Source organism: Dermacentor silvarum, chromosome 4 (genome assembly GCF_013339745.2).
Source record: "Dermacentor silvarum isolate Dsil-2018 chromosome 4, BIME_Dsil_1.4, whole genome shotgun sequence".
Taxonomy (NCBI): domain Eukaryota; kingdom Metazoa; phylum Arthropoda; class Arachnida; order Ixodida; family Ixodidae; genus Dermacentor; species Dermacentor silvarum.
The window spans coordinates 41,734,162-41,751,688 of record NC_051157.2 but is presented as its reverse complement, the minus strand read 5'-3'; the positions used below and the strand labels follow the sequence as shown (position 1 = coordinate 41,751,688).

General features: G+C 44.4%; 2 protein-coding genes across 2 annotated transcripts in view; one reads left to right on the top strand and one right to left on the bottom strand.

Annotated features, from left to right (window-relative positions):
* Window positions 1–10,903, bottom strand: part of LOC119449847 (calpain-D) — a 23,057-nt gene extending 12,154 nt beyond the window's left edge. Inside the window, exons 1-5 of the mRNA XM_037713116.2 lie at window positions 10,015–10,903; window positions 6,464–8,114; window positions 5,656–5,842; window positions 2,881–3,083; window positions 822–966 (exon numbers count right to left, since the gene is read on the bottom strand). Coding sequence (XP_037569044.1) covers window positions 822–966; window positions 2,881–3,083; window positions 5,656–5,842; window positions 6,464–8,114; window positions 10,015–10,250 — 2,422 coding nt within the window. The 5' untranslated portion in view covers window positions 10,251–10,903. The remainder of the gene's footprint in view (window positions 1–821; window positions 967–2,880; window positions 3,084–5,655; window positions 5,843–6,463; window positions 8,115–10,014) is intronic.
* LOC119449848 (GRB2-associated-binding protein 1) overlaps window positions 9,112–17,527 on the top strand; it is a 22,774-nt gene continuing 14,358 nt past the window's right edge. The window contains exons 1-3 of the mRNA XM_037713117.2: window positions 9,112–9,404; window positions 10,865–10,970; window positions 16,433–16,561. Coding sequence (XP_037569045.1) covers window positions 10,908–10,970; window positions 16,433–16,561 — 192 coding nt within the window. The 5' untranslated portion in view covers window positions 9,112–9,404; window positions 10,865–10,907. The remainder of the gene's footprint in view (window positions 9,405–10,864; window positions 10,971–16,432; window positions 16,562–17,527) is intronic.

Below are 17,527 nucleotides of genomic sequence, written 5' to 3'. Positions count from 1 at the left end.
TACCCATTGCTGTCTACGTGTTTAGCATTTACACACACAGAATGTAACAGCTACCATAAAGCTGTGAAATACACAGGACCCTCACTAATACATTTTCCTGGATACAACATTGCTGAAGCCCAGTTCCCGTCATGCTAACATGCTAGCACGTTCAGCAAGTTTTCATAAAGCATCTTTCCAGCAACTACATTTTATTCCTGCTGCCCCTTCAAAAACATATAACAGGGGCACCATAAAAGTTTAGAAAAGTGAATATCGTCTAGGCATGCTTGTTAAGTTCAACAGCCTTTAAATGCAATTCCCCACTGCGATGTCGGTGCATGTAATACAAATAAATTTCAGTTTAAAAATTTTACTTTACGTGTGGCTCAGTTCACTTTCCTGATCAACTAGGGCATTCTCCATAGGCCGAAAATAAAACAACTGGCTGGTTGGTAGCTGTACAGTGAATTTCATTCAACCTTTTCCCCATGCACAGTACACATCATTCACTCGTTGTTCACAAAAAGCAGCCACACATTAAATATAAAGAATGATAAATGCAGCGTAATCTGTTACCAAAGTGTAAGTGCCTCTTCTCTCAGTGCAGAATTATGCCAGTGAATTATGTCAGTGCAGAATTATGTATGATGGAGCTGCAGTTTCCAGCCTTCACTGGCAGCAGGACTAAAGCATGCTTTCACTGCAGACAAGTGCTGATAAATGCACTGAGAATGCAAGGGAACCAGCACACTCTGGTGAAAAAGCAATGACCTTGCACTTTTACGACAGACTGTACATGGGTATGCAGATAAAGATATCACAGTGTTTAAAAAACTCACATTGAAGAGGTACGCTTTCACATGGTGCTCCGGTGAATGTTGACAGCCCCTCAATGCACCGGCCAGATACGAGTGCCTCGTAGCAGCCGTGAAGCTTGGCCACAGCTTTTTCAATCAGTGGCACCCACAGCTGTTTCCGTTTCGCCTGGGTTATGGCAGTGCAAAAGAACCACAAGGTCATCACATGCAGGATGCCACTTAAATATGCTCAGAAAAATGTTTTAAGCCCTTTCCTTAACCTGTGTTTCAAATTTGTGCCAGCACAACATTCTGAGTTGCGGGTGGGCTACCACTGCAACAATACACTCTAATTCACTGGCGGCTGAAGAAGATAACTTGCTGTCTGCTAGCCAAGACTGATAAGATGATGCTAACCAAAATCTACTTATCAGCCAAAATTCACAACATAATTGGTACATACAAACAGTTATTTGAACAGAATGCTTTTACAACAATGGTTTCTTCAAGTTTGTGTGCTCTAGCTGCAAAAAGAAATCAGCAGGGTCCCTTGCTTTGAAAAAGATATAGCACCCTCGTGGTTTCTGCTAGGAGTAAGAATATTCTGCCCCTCAAGTTCAATTCAATTATGCATGTTGAACACGATAAGAAAGACCATTAACATTCCACTTATCAACGAGGTCAGTGCAGTGTCAGTGAGCAAAGCAGCTTATATGTCAAAATTTTGAAGACAGTGATTGTGTTTTCCTATAGCACAGTTCTAACTATGCTGAAAAAATTGCTGGCATAGTGGTCTTTTATATATAGCTTTGACAAGACAGAGGCTCAATGAGGCTACTCTGTAGGGGTCTGCACCACTTTTTGAGCCTTCAGTGTGTATTATGATATTGTGTAAGCGCCACAGCATGCACTGCACAAACGTGCACACCTAGCGAGTGTGTATAGATGCAGTTTGCATAGTGCCAACATAAATCGCTTCAGTGGCCTGAACATAAAGAAAGCGCGCTGGTTGGCAATGAACCGTTTCCTAGTATTAAAATGTGCTTTAAAGCCACCCTGAAACACCTATCTAAGTAATCATAGAATGGCCTCACTGCTGGAATATGTCACCTCGTGAATCCCCTGCTGAAAAACATTTTTGAACCCTTCAAGTACTATAAATAGAGCTATCGCTTTCTCTCTCCTTTAGTATTCACTAGCGTGCTGAAAGCTACACAGGGAGGAATGGCAAGGAGGCAAGGCCCTGGCCAAAAGTTATGTCGCTGCACGTCATGGGCTTGGGCATTTTCTCTTTGTCTTTTTTTTTCTTCCCAGGCATATTCGCCCCTACTTCTGGTTCAGGCGTGTGCTGCGAATCTTTTGTACTTGTCCAGCACTCACTCAACTAGCCTTGAAAAACACAAAACTTAAGGGCAGACCACACGCACGCTTGCCAGCGCACGCTCACTCCTGGCCGCTCCTGGCTAGACGCTTTGGCAGACTTCGCTTCGTATTGAGCTATTGATAGCACTTCAAAATGCGGAAGTTGGATGTGGCTACTATCCGATGGTCAAGCTGGTGCTGGACAAAGCCAGTCTGCACCACGTAGCACACGACCAGACTGGAGCATATGAGCGCGAGCACGCTCTCAAGCCCTGTAGTGCACAATGCAAACGCTGCGCATACGCACTGCAGTTCCGCGTAGCTGCGGTCTGGTAGATCCTATCCAACATCAAATTTGAACTGTGCGCCATGGTGACGATTAGTAGGCGGAGCATTGTGGGTATGCCCCGCTTCACAGTCAGACAACGCCTTCGCAGTGCAAGGAAACGAATAAGGAGTGGGAGCACCGCAAGGGGGATCATAGGCGACCTTTGAGTGCCAATAACTCCGCTTCTGCTGAACACACACTGAAGTACTTTTTGCAGCAAACTATTTTTGCAGTAGTCTATTTTATCTTTAAATTCAGTTCTCGACTTCGATAAAAAGTAGTTGAGGGCCCCTTTAAACGTTTGTTTCGATGCACAACATCATATTGAAAACTCCCTCAAGCTTTCATTCGCCTTGATGGCCACTGGTAACTGACAAAGTTTGAAGAAGTTAAGCCAGTGGCAAGGAGCACCTGGGAGTAAACGAGGCATCCCTTGGCGTCACATGGCAGCAGGTCGTCAAGCAGCACTGTTGTCCACTGACCATCCTTACAAAGCCGCACCTGGTACACGCCCTGGTGGCAGATGGCGCGAGTCACCATGACACGCTCCACCAACTCTGGCTGCTCAGCCAGTACAGCAAGAGCCGACAGGAGCCAGCAGTTGCCCAGGATGCCTGCGGTTCGTTATCGCAGATAATTGTCACACATGGGGCAAAGAATGCTGTAATATCTCAAAGTGCCTTTGTTTCTTTGAGATTGAGTGAAATGTCACAAATACTTAGACAGTTAGCCTGTTCAGCCAGCTTCCAGTACACATATTTCAAGCCACATGATGGAGCAAAGTTCTTTGTGAATAAAAAGAAGCAGTAAAGAACATCAGCTAATGATTGCACATGAATACAAAATACTCCCCCCCCCCCCCCCCTTTTTGATTTCCAATAACAAAATATTTCTGTTAGTAAACTGTTTTACTGTTATTAGGCTGTTTACTAATTGCATAAAAAATTGAACAACAGGAGGAATCGTACTCACCCTGCTATTGTTCAGTTGGTTCAACCTATCTATCAACACTAATACCTCTGTCACACGAACACGCAAAAACTCTTTTACGCAAGCGGTCTTTTACCAAGTTGAAACACTTTTGAATGAAGAGGTGCTGTGCAGCAGACACACGGTGCCGACGATCTTCTTTTAGTGTTTCCTTCTGGACACGCTACCGAAAGCGTGGCGCTAGCGTTCGAAACAACATCGGCAAAAAAAAAAAAAATTATGTAGCTCGAAATATAAAGTGAAAACTTATCGTTTACACGTTTTTCAAATAAATTTAACATAAGAAACGGCAATATAAAGATTTATTTTAGTAGTTTAAAGAGCGCCATCACGTGACATCCCCAGCCCGTTCAACCTGCTTACGAGAGTACAGATGAAAATGAGCATTACTGGGTTTACTACACCTTCTGCGAGACATAAAATTGTTTTTTACGATGAGTATAGGTGACAGAAAATTACGCATTCGATTATTTTTAATATATGATAATTGCTGGTGCCCAATGGTTTCGAGGCTACTCCTTTTCGGCCGTAAAGGAGATCGGCGAACTCCTCTTCCAGAAAAGACCGCTTCTGAAACAGAGATCGCTCCCTGTCGTGTGTCTGCGGGCGAAACTCTTTTTCGGGAGAGGCCTTTTTTCTCAAAAGACTTTCGAGTGCCCGTGTGACAGGGGTATAAGCTGTGACAGGCTGTATTATTATAGGGCAGGTGAATGTGAATGGCTGATTTGGAATTATCAAGTTAAATATTCAATGTGACATCATCTCACAAAATTATTAAACCAACAAAAGCCTGCAAGTATTTGTTACAATTTGTCATCAAAAGTGACAGCGTATGCCACAATATTGTGAAGTATCTTGCAGCTTGGTAAAGCAACAGGGTCCTCCAGAGATTGCTTATACCAAAGTTAAAAATGTTTAAATAAATGCACAAATGCAATGATGTCCTACGGGCAAGGTACAAAAAACTGCTGACCATGCTGTTTACTGCAACCTTTTCACAAATACCCAATTGAACTTCACTTTAGTTACAAAATTATTTTAAAGAGGCACAATAACAAATGCTTTTCTTTCTTTCTGGTATAAATAAATGACTGCATAAAACCGTGATAGAGTAAACAGTGCTTTGATGGCAACTGCTTTGTCTAGCAGACTCAATGACAGCTGACTAATCAAAGCATTGCATTTTAACGGGGTCAGTGAGTCCTGAAGAAACTGAAGATGCTGGTTTGACAATTCCATTCCTTGCAGAAGTTTCTGGGATTGAGTATTAACCTTCAAGTTCCTCAGTACAGGTTCTGATCTAGACAAGAAACACAAGCAGATGACACAGAGTACAAATTATGAAGAGGAAAATGTTTTTTCTTGGCCACAGAGTCCTAAGGTTGTGACGTTTTCTGAGCAGGTGCGATATTCTCAACATATCACTTTTGGTGACACTTCTCACTTTAGTTAACCTATAGTTCACAAACTGGGACTTGCATTTGCAGCATGCAACATAGCATTTAATGTGATGCTTCAATTTAGTTCTAGGCATTCACTGAGATCATGACGTTTCCGCTGCCGATGCCAGCAATGTGTTCCAAGTATGTAACTTGAATATAATGCTGATGGGAAGCATTTAATTTTATTTTATATTACCACATTACCCTATTACAATATTCCATATTCACCATATAATATTACCACCATATCATATCATATCATATTATTCATCATCTCATATTGTCATATTGCACGAAAAAAGATTGCAAAACACTAGCCTAACACACCTGTTGCCAGAAACCAGTTGAAAGTCCAAAAATTAGTATGCAAGAAAGATCAAATGCTAATATCCTTTTAGCTAATACATAGTATATACTTAGTGCTAAGTAAAGCTCACTCACAAGTTTCTTTCATTGCACTTGTTTAGCCAACTGGCACATAGGGAGAGTCATGCCACTGAATGATGATCAAGAAACTAGCTTCCAGAAGCACAAACTGAATGTCAAAACCACATTCACTAACAACAGGATGTCTGCATGGAAACAGAATATTGCCAACCAGGCTGACCTTGTGACAGAGAGAGAGCAATATAATGATAAGAATGGGGGGAGGTTGGCCAGAGGAGCACATCTCCGGCTTGCTGATCCACAACTGGGGCAAAGGGGTGGGGAAAGATATTGGGGAAGGAAAGGAAGCTCAGGTGACAGGGCTGACCTTGGGATATGTCAGATGGCATTGGAGTTCGAAACACGGTCCACGATATCTTGCATTCCTTGGGGTCACAGGTTATTTCAAACGGCCGAAGCCATTTGACTGCAATTTCTTCCCTTGGCTCATCAGGGTTGTAGTACAGCGACTTCAGCAGAGGTGGAAAAGAGTCGTCCACAAAGGGCTCCCGATTCTGCAAAGCAACACATCAGTATCAAAAGAAATTTACTAGTGCAATTTTTGTTACAGCAGAGTTGTGAATACCAAGGAGTTAACAGGAAGCACTCTTTATAAAATTGGCTTGGTTAGAGCAAGTCAGATTGATTACAGTTTGTACTAAGTAGGTGATTAAGTATAGCAAATAAAGCTAGTCTCCAATTAAGTTTCGCTTTGCCATTCCTTTGGAAAACTGCTGAATCTGCTAATTTAAAGTAACGTTCGAACAACAACTGAGATAAAGGCATATATAACACATTTTTACAATGCTGAGGGTAGTGTACAGATAGTATTTATCAGTCTCCACCTCAAGTATCATGCCTCTAAGAAAAATTAACCTTACCTTGATTCTCGACTTAGCGAAATTCTCAACTGTGACTGACTCCCTCACGCAGCTTGCGCAAAGGAGCCAATTACGACTGAGAAATTCGATCTGGATCAGGCTTGATCCTCATCAAAATTGTGCTGTGTGACACCCGTATAATGTTGCCCAGCCATCTTATCATCTCATTTATGTTGCCATTTAGTGACACGATTTTAAGATGTACCTTACTAAGGAACTGAAAATTCGAAAGCTGGGTGCCCCTGCTGCACTCACCGCTTTGCAAAATGAGACAATGTGGTCCCACCGCTCCCGTGCCTCGCTTTCTTCAATCCGGCGCAGCTCCTCCATGAGTTCACTTTCGCCACGCCCTGTGGCACCCCGTGGCCGTGCAGCCTCCGGTCGAAGGGACACGAGGCTACGCGATGTGCAGCACATTTCGCAAGCTGCGTGTGGGCCAGAGTTGAGAAACGTACACGACGGGCATTCCCAAGCATCTTCACCGGGCTCCCCGAGCAACTTTGTCATGCGTCGGTTGCGAGTGCTGGCTCGTGCTGTGCCAACATTAATTAGTGAAGGCCGCTGGGTGCTGCATGCACAGCACTCGGCAAGGTGGTTTGGGTTACGCAAGGTGCAGTGAGGACACACCCAACTCTCGTGAGGCTTGAGTGTCTGGTAACGTTTTGCTGCCACACTATTCAGCTTGGAGCCACCACAGGCACTGCAAAATCGGTCCTGGCCTGGGTTGATTAACGTGCACTTCACACAGACCCAGCGCGAAATGGTACCACGGCCATCAGACGTCCCACACACTTCACAGTTCGAGGCTGAAAAGGGGTTGTGAGCGAATGAGCATCCTGAACATGTCCACATATCCTCCTTGGGAGCAGCCAGGCCATTACCAATAGCAGGGCTTGACGGAGAGCTCTTGCGTCCATCCAATGTCTGAGTTCCTTTGACTTCAGAAAGTGAGCGGCTTCGTCGCGCTGTAAAATGGCGCTTCTGAGAACCCAAAACTTCAGCCAGAAAGCCAAGGCTGAACGCGTTGCGTGGTAGCAACAGCGGAAAGGTTGCTGCTGGCACACGGGACAGTCCGCAGCCAGGGCACTTTGCACATGATGCCTCATTGTGCCGCGAGCATCGCTTGCACATCCACGGGGAATCCAGAAGTGTTACGTCATCTGCGGAATGGGCATTGGCTATTGCTGAGACAAGTGCACCGCCCTCTGCGCTCAGCCTGAAGAGACGGTTCAAAGCTCGTCGAATGAGTGGCTGTTGCCTACGACGTGGCGGTTCCTCAATCGTTGGGACAAGAGACGATGGGCTTTCTGGTGGTGTTGCATAATCTGCTGAACTGATTGTTGTGTCACGACCTAGTGTTTTTCCATTTAAAGTTCCAGTGGCAACAATGTCATCGCAGAATGGCTCTCCACAAGCCACACAAACCTTGTTAGACAAGGAATTCCATTCTTGGCACTGGAAGCAGTACCACTTTTCACTGAGCCGTGGTGGTGTACCTGGATCGGTAGGTTCATCTTTTTTTGGCTTCTTCTTTTTGATGCACTTGACGAATGTGTGGTCTAGATAGTTTGCTGGTGAGTTCTTGTTGATAACAACTTCACCTGCTACAACACCATTGCTATTAAGACCACTAGCATCCTCAGACAGGCACTGGGAAAGTTCCACGTACAAGGGCTCATCATCTTTAGCAGATTCTCCAGACGAATCTGTTGTGTCATCTGCATCTTCTGGAGGTGGGGGTAGGGGTAGGTCATCGGGAATATCATCTATGATGGAGTCATCTTCATCTTCTGGCAATCCATGCCAGCTTATGCACCGGGGCTTTTTCTCCTGTTTTTCAGAAGTTGCAGTGTTATCATCACAGGGTAAGTCATAGATGTGCTGTTCAGGGTTCTCACTGGGGTTCCTGATATGTTTTGTACAGGAGAGAAAGGAAAGGAGAGAGAGAGAGAGATAAGGTTTAAGATGTGTGAAGGACCTTTACCAAAAGTAAATAAATATGACTGTTCATGCCTAATATGGAAGAATGTGGAGCAAAATATTAATACTGTACTCAGTTGCTCCACACTATATTAACTTCACCACAAACTACATTTCAAGAAGCAGTTCCAATAAAGCTTTTGGCACACATTTAGTAGTATCCATGCAAATAAGTATCAATTTACATATATTATTGAATGAACAATATCACGATATGAACAAATGAACAGTTTGGATTCTTGAAACTCAAGGGATAAGGAGTAATATATTTTTTAATATTGCCAACTTTTTCAACACGCACAATACAACAATGTCCCTGCACAAACTGATAAAGATGTATACTATGCGAAGCAATGAAAGCCTGTATTATACGCTAAATAACACCACATTGCTGCAATGGGCGACATTTAGCTTTTATCGTTACACTAATGATTGATTGATTTAATTTTTTGCAGTACTGTACTCAAGACACCACGTGTCAAAGAGAAGCACTCTGTTGCTGGCAACCTTTGAATGTGACAGTACAGCCTCATTCTAGGGACCATAGTTTTGGTGCCTGCGCTGTCAAAACAGCGAGAAGGGACATCAGACTCGACACCAGAAGCGATTAGAGGCCCATTGAGAGACAGCCAATAAAGAGTGCCCCAAGTGTGCTGCATTGCTATGTATTCTTGAAAACCCCAGGCATTAAGGGCATTGGAAAAGTTGCTTTTATAAAACACGCCGCTCCCGTCAAAATAAGGGGTCATCAACCGAATTGGAAAGAGCAGGCAGAAGCAAGTTTAATTCACGGTTCGATTGATAGTCGGTTCAACGTAGGCGCGTGTTTCTATGTTTGCGTGAGGCGCAGCGCTCTCAAGTGGGCGTGGGCGGCGTTGCCGTCCTGTTACAACCAAACCGTTGTCGGTTGACGCGCGCGCGTGAGTAATGCATCGTGTCCTTCGGTCGCGCCGCCGCGGCGACGATACCGCGCTCGTACCGGCGTCGGGAAAGCCAAAAACAGATACACGCAGTCTCGCGGTTGGTGGATACGCGTGGGTGAGGATCGCCGCCTTTTATCACGGAACTCGCCGATGTGAACTACGCGTTAGCCCGTTTTCTGGCGTGCCATCCCGAGGAGAGTGCAGAAAGAAAGGCACGCAGCACCGAAACGCTTCGCAGCACGACGCCAAGCATTCCACTGGAGCCGACAAAACAGAGGCGACTCGGAACCCTCGTAAGTTGATCAGCTGTGACGCACAATCGATCCGCTCCGCGTCTCGCGTGCTTCTAGCGGAACACTTTTCGTTTGTGTGTCTTGTTTGACGGGCAATACTACATGCGCCAGAGTGCTGTTTCCGAGTGCTTAAATGCTGGGTTCTACGGTGCGCGATCAATAAGCCGACTAAGATAAGCGCATGCTACTAGGGGCGCCTTCGAAAAAAAAAAAAAAATGTTCGTCATAAAAAAAATAATAATAACACAAAAATAAATGTTACGTCCGTGTTGACTGCGTGCGCACTGTGCTTCGCTAGATAGTGCAATATGTAAACAGCTTTGGTAGTGTGCTTAGTGATGCTAGCACATTGGCGATTTGGACCGCTAATCTCGTTCAGCTTCCAAGCTAACGAACAGCTGTGCACCTGTGTCCACTGCAAACGTAGTGCGTGTTTAATCGGCCATTCAGCAGACCGATTAACTGCATCAGAAATAACATGCACTGGATTTCTCGATACAATGTTTATTGAATGTGCGATTTGTTTGCTGTATCTTTTATTTATTTCTTTTGAAAACAGACAGTCATGCTGGATCGCATGCAGTTTCGAAGCAATACTTTTACGGATTACCTTTCAGGAGCAACGGAAAACGCTCCGGGCTCCACTCGGCTCTCCACGCGACGTGATGTAAGAGTGAATTTCGAAGATCCGTCCTTGGAGTTTTGGGGCAATGGTTCCCTGGATGCATCGTCGTCTTCGGGCACCGTTCGACTTGCGCCACAGCGTATGCAGGATCCGCTGTCTGTCGGGTTTATGGAGGTACAGTTTTTGCAGTGCCATTGCAATACGGAAGCGTTGGAGCCCATCGCGCGTTTACGACCCTACTGCGCGTCTTGTAGGGAGTACGAAATTAACTAAGGAATTGGCTCCAGTTTCCGACGACCGCGCATACAGTAGCTGAACGGGGCCCACATTCTCCTAATCATTGCGATCTTAGGGCAACTCGACAACACGGGATTATACAGCAAGACCCATGTTGAATGTTGGTTCTGGTTCTGTGCGCGTCGCTAGCTGGCTAGCTCGCTAGTTCACGCAGTGCACGATAGGCGGCTTCGCGCTCGCTGTTCCTGTTTTCTTCTGATATTTTGACTCTATGCACAACATATAACTAAAATTTTGTGTTGGTGACTACAAAAATGCTTGCCCGAACAATGCTTTCTAGAAATATGTAGTACACGAAAGATTGTCGAGAGAAAATAATGGGTGTACGTGCGTCTTGTGCGTGATGACTTCCGGCATGATGCATCAGAGGGGGCGAGGCGGGCTAGGGGTAGCGTTGCGCGTCCGTACGGACGGATCGAGTCGCAATTGAACTCGCAGTAACTGGCCTCACGGAGCAAATAAAACGCGTGACAGTGCTTCGATGATGAATTTCATGCGCACTTCAATCCTCTTCACTTACACGAACGATCGATTTTAGGAAGCTCAAGAGGAACAAGAGTCTTCGCACCCAAAACGGTGCCATGGAGGTTGTCTACGAAGGATGGCTTGTGAAATCGCCGCCGGAGCGCAGGATCCGACGTGCGGTAAGCTTTCCGCAGTTGAATGATGTGTTTTTGGCCGCGCCAGCCCTTGTGTACGCTTTGCTTTTTCTCCAAGCGCTGTCTTCGTGTTGTGTTGAAACCATCGGCACCTCTCTTCAGACTCGATTGGACTGTGGGGGGAGAGCGACAAATCAACACGAAATACAACTGGTTTCGGTCGGCCCGTTCTGTTTCGTTCGCGTGTTGGTTGTTCTTTCGTCGTCTACGCCTTGTATTGTTTGACGAGCACCTAGTTTACCTTGAAGTCACAGTCGCATACATCTACACTTCTGATTCATCGCGGTAGCGAGCTCGCGCGTTCTGCAGGTCAGCTGTTACGTGTTGTGGTAGTAGCCGGGCTGGCGATCAGCAACTCACGTTAGTTATCTTATGACTGTTGTAAACAGAAGAGCACAGAAATAAAGGAAGCTGCTACAAAATGTTCAATGCGCGCGCCGCTCAGTTATTACGTGACAAAAAAAAAAAAAAAAAGAACACGTTGTGTTGTCTGCATGGTTATCATCTTTGCCAAGCCGATGTCACTGCCAAGTGAGAAAAAGAAAATGCCTGCACTCAAGCTGCACTTAATTCCCCTCATTGCGCAATATATCGAATTGTAGGACCTATTTTACTAACTTTTAAGACTGCTGCCTTTTCTTTCTTCCTTTTTTCTTCCTCCTCCAAATCGTGCCGATGCGCGTGGAATGCGCACGAACCGTTAAGGAAATAACTCGGAAAAGAAAGTATGTGAGCGAGTTCGGCGCTCGGAAACGATGGTTCACGGAAACGTCGGCAAAGGGCCGTCTAAGAGACGGAACAATAAGTGCCTCCCTGATAAGACTGTATCAAAGCGGAACCGTGTAGCGGCAGTCTGACGTCGTGCCGTGGGCGCAACGGCCTGTTTGCAGCCGTCTGGGCCACTGATAAAGCCTAGCTCCCAAAGAAGCATTTCACCAACACCCCCTGTTCGTGTGAGCGCTGCCATTTACACATTTCACAACAGTAAAAAAAGAAAAAAAAAACCCAATAATAAAGCGTTAAATACTGTGTTGTCCCAGTTCGTTACATTTCATGTTTTTACTCTTCGCAATAATTGCTTTCAGATGTTTCTCTTTAGCTTTAGTAACAGGTTATATGGTCATATTCAATATAGTGTGCATACAAGCACAAAGTAACGTGGAACTATACAATTTGTAACATGTCATTTTGAATTTAAAGATATTCCAAAGTTTAAAATCATTAAGTGAACTGCCGGATGAAGTAGAACTGCATGACATAATCATTGACTTCTATTTGACAATTAGGCAGCACGAATGGTGGTGAACTGGCAGATATGCTGTACTCAACATGAGCGAGACATCCTGTTGCTATGTTTGACAAGCTGGTTAATAGTACTGAGTCAACTGTATAACTCATAGTTAACTGTTGACTAATAGTTGTATGTAGCATGCTAAACAACGTGAGAGAGTATAAATAGTGAGAGGTGTCTGCGTTATACTGTTCCTTCTTATATTTTGTACTGTCCATTGCTTTTTGTCTTGTATGTTACTGCTGTAATAGTTTTTCTACATATGCTTACAGTAAATCATAGTTTCACAAACATTTAAAAAGTGAAGTGCATAAAATAAACATGCTGAGTAAAGTTTTGTATGTAGTTCTGGGGGGTAGGTCACATCACATGCTTTGTTCATTTTTCATAAAGTAGTTGTGACGCTATGGACATGACAGATATATTGTGTAGATTTCACAGTGCACTAGTATTGATAATTTTTACTGGGAAAAACCAGTAAGAATAATTAAGTGACAAAACACAAAATGTTTCTCATGTTACATTTTTTTCCTTGATTTTTACTGTAATACTATGTCACATGGTTTCTTCACAGGAAATATGAGAATGTAAAGTTCACATATGTGCTATTAAAAAAAAAATACTTAAATTTTTCACTTCCTGCTTTGACTATCTTCTGTACTATCATCATAATTCAAACGGGAAAAAGTCAGACAACTAGAACTCGTTGCCTTTCCAGGTTCACCTGCATTTATGATGGTGGCTTGATTCAGGCTCCAAAATGTACTATCGACCAAAAAATTTTATGGACCAAGGGATCTGACAAAAAGCTGAATATCTCCGCAGCCTCAAAACGCAGGCTGGTATTCCCATTTCCAGCCTCTACTGGTATACACAAACAACATTGTTATGTACGGTTTTACTGGCTACTTTTAAAGGATGCTCGGATATTTAGCATTTGTGAGATCTCGTGGTCCGTAAACTTTTTTAGTCGATAGTACATTTGGGACTACACCAAGCTTGAAATCAGCTGCAAAACGATTGAATATCACCCTCCCATGCACTAATGATTTGCATGCATTCCGATAGGGGCTTTTTTCTGTTCATACTTCAATTTAGGCTGATGGTAAATATAGCAGGTTGGTTGTAATTGAGAAGCATGTTTAGAGCAACAGCATCTGTTAGAAGAGGTACCAGCTGTTGCTGCTCAATTCATCATCAGCAGCAGCCTATTTTTATGTCCACTGCCGGACGAAGGCCTCTCTCAGCGATCTCCAATTATCCCTGTCTTGCGCTAGCTGATTCCAACCTGCACCTGCAAATTTCTTAATTTCATCACCCCACCTAATTTTCTACTGTCCTCAACTGCGCTTCCCTTCCCTCGGCACCCATTCTGTAACTTTAATGGTCCACCCGTTATCTGTCCTATGCATTACATGGCCTGCCCAGCCCCATTTTTTCCTCATAGTGTCAACAAGAATATTGGCTATCCCCGTTTGCTCTCTGATCCACAGCCCTCTCTTTCTGTCTCTTAACATTACACCTAACATTTTTCGTTCCATCGCTCTTTGCGTGGTCCTTAACTTGTTCTCAAGCTCCAAGTTTCTTCTGACAATTGGGCGAGTTGGTACGGATGCATGGCTTCAGAATGGCGCAACAAGGAAGACGAAAAGACGAAAGAACACGGCGCTTGTGTTCCTGTGTTCTTTCGTCTTTTCGTCCTCCTTGTTGCGCCGTTCTGAAGCCATGCCAAGTTTCTTCCCCATATGTTAGCACCAGTAGAATGTGATGATTGTACACTTGTCAACAAGAGTGATAAGCTCCCAGTCAAGATTTGCACTCCAACCCATTTTTATTCTTCTGTAATGTTCCTTCTAATGATCAGGGTTCCCTGTGAGTAATTGACCTAGATAAAGATACTCCATCACAGACTCTAGGGGCTGACTGGCGATCATGAATTCTCCTTCCCTTGCCAGGCTATTGAACATTACATTTGTCTCAGCATATTAATCTTCGATCGTACTCTTGCACTTTCTCGGCTAAGGTGCCCAATCATTTGTTGCAATTCATCCCCAGTGTTGCTGAACAGGACAGTGTCATCTGCAAACTGAAGGTTGTTGAGATATTTGCCATTGATCCTCACTCCTAAGCCTTCCCAGTCTAACAGATTGAATACTGCTAAGCGTGCACTGAATAGCATCGGAGAGATTGTGTCTGCTTACCTACCCCCTTTCTTGATAGGTGATTTTCTACTTGTGGAGAGACAAGGTAGCCGTGGAATCTTTACTGATATTTCTGAAGATATTCACGTATGCCTCCTGTACTCCTTGATTGCGCAATGCCTCCATGACTGCTTGTATCTCTACTGAGTCAAATGCCTTTTTTATAATCTATGAAAGCCATATAGAGAGGTTGATTCGGCAAGCAGGGACGTTCAGAGAAAATACTCTTGGAAGACGTCCCTTAAAAGTTGAGTTGTAAAAAATCAATGCAGGAATTGGCGACAATGGGTACGAATTATGAGGTTTATACTTGCAGCTTAAACTTGATTGACTCCGCCGATTTACCAATTGCCTGATGGATGACATGGACGCGATTCATGGACGTGCTCAATTAACTTTGCTTAAAGGGTCTCTGAAACGGTTTGGACAAATTTTGTAGATGCCTAGGGTGCAGCTACAGTAAAACATTCGCGTCACAATTTAAGTGAAGCGTCTCATATTAAGAGAGCTACGGACGATTACAAGTTACCCTCCTCCCTAGCCATGCATTTCCTCCTCAACTCGCTCGCCGAGTGATCGGGGCTAAGCTCTGCCTGTGCTGGCTCTACGTCATGTTGTGACGTACGTTGTCGCCTATTTCCGGTTGTCTTGGAGCCAGCGCGCGAAGGCTCGCCAACCTCTCCGCTAGCCGCCCGGCCGTCGATCCCCAGCGAGAGCGATCAAGCAGCGTGCGTTGCGAGCGTTCTGTCGCAGCGCCGAGCGTTCCAGTAACCACAGGCGAGCTGGGTGTTTTGACGGATAGCCAGAGGCGTAAACAAAGCCCCTCCATACTGCTGTGATGAAGGAGCTTCATAGACAAACGTGAGCGGCCTCCTGATCCGCACAGGGACCTTAGATCCGCATGCGCGGTCCAGCCATCTGGTGGTGCAGAGCTTAACCAGCCAAAAACAGAGCTAATATTCCTGTAACCAAGTTTAAAACATTTTAAACATGACGTGTTCAAGATTATACTGCTGCCAAAAATTTGAGCCAGCAGCAAAGTAGAAAAAAAACTTAGTTACTGCTATATTAGCTGTGTGTTTGGTTGAGCTTTGTGCCGCCAGGTGGCTGCACCGTACACGCAGTTCATGTTTGAACCTCCGTTCATCACGTAAAATGTGGTAAAGCGGCCAGTACACTTGCGCTTGCGTTTACTTGAATACCGGACACACTAAACTCTATTGTGGCAAACCTTCTACGTGAAGCGACGGCCGCAAATGCGTAGATGCTGGCGCTGTTTGGATTGGTTTGGATACCGTAAGTTCAATGCGCTGCAGCCACACTGCTCGTCTGCTGCTTTGCAGCGGGGCACGATGTCGCAGCGGCGCACGATGTCGCAGCTTGACATGTCACCGATCGCTACGTTTGTAGCCCACAATGCAACAAGGGCGAACCGTGGTGTTCGCGAAAAGAAATAAGACCAACACTGACCGCGCAGTTCTCGTCAACACGGAGCACGTTGTAACACAAGCAGACGACACTTGCTGTGGGCCGGAAGTGCTTTTTGTGTAGTGATACATGTCCTTGTGCATTCTCTTTCTGTTACTTTCTTTTTATAGAAACAAATTAACTAACATCTAAACTATTACGAACAACATTTGTTCACCATAATGTTGGAAAAATTATCGATGACGCACCCTGGGCAGCCAATCGGATAGCTTGCCCAGTGACGTATTCTGGGCAAATCGCATCATCTGGGCACAAAAATCAGCCGCTTGGCGTGCTGCAATCGGTAGCGATGTACATTTTTAAAACCTTATAATAAATTGCACGCTTTACGTGGAGCGCTTAGATGCGTCAGTTAATGATCAGAAGGACCTACTCTAACGACTCAGTACGTTTGTACAAAATCATCAAAATCATTTCAGGGTCCCTTTAACTACTTACTGTTTGACTTTATGTGGCCTTCCTCACAGAAATGGAGGCGACGGTGGTTTGTCCTGCGACCATCTGGCCAAGTCCCACAGCAGTATGTCCTGGAGTACTACACAGACCAGACCTACAGGAAACTAAAAGGCACCATTGATCTTGACCAGTGTGACCAGGTGGGTAAACCTCTCGAACAATTAGACTGACTGCAGTACTTTAAAGACCATGGGATCCGTAACAAAAAATTTAAACTCACTTGGCAGCCAACACATGTACATCACGCAAATTAAGAAAATTGGCAGTGTACTTGTTACGGAACTGTTAGCAAGTGTGTGTCTGCATTTTAATGTTTTGACCTTTGTGCACTGTTTTGTGTGTGTGTGTTTCTTTCTGTTCATGTTTGTTGACTCAAGTCTGAATGTATAATTGTTCAGTGTCAAGCAGCACAGCTTACAGAAACCAGTGCACAGTGCTTAGAACAGCAAACAGTAACATACATGCATATTCGGTTTGCACTTTTGAGCTCTGTACTTGCAGGCAGCCACTGTAATTTGAGACTTTAGCAAGGTCACGAAGATAGTTTTTTTACTTGCATCTTGTGTTCTGAACACACTTGCAGTCAGGTGCAGTTTTTTTTTTTTTTAATTTCATAACTATATTGCCATTGACGTCCACTGGTTCTAAAACATTTGACAAGGGCTGTACATCAGTGTCTGAGGGAACAGTTTGCATATCCTGAGGTTCTTAGGGCAATTACCGGCTTCCCCTTGTCCTCATATTATCAAGTATGCCAATGTTTCCATGTTTAACATGCGTACTTTTGTTTGCATATGTGCCACAATGACAGACGTGCTACAATACTGTAGCATGGCTCATTAGATGATAAAATAGAAAGCAAAATGGCTTTTGTTGTATCATATGTTCTCGTAAATTACAAGGCTATCAAGAGCTGATATTTGTTAAAGCTTGTGTACTAGTAGGAAATCTGAAGGTCTGCTAAGGAAACATCTTGGAAACCTCATGTGTGTGTGTTTTTTGGAGTGTGGAGGTTTTACCGTAATGTCAGATTATGTGAATATTCAACATCTTGAATGAGAATTGGAACATTTTTGTTATTTAATCCGAGAGTTTGATAGTCAAGG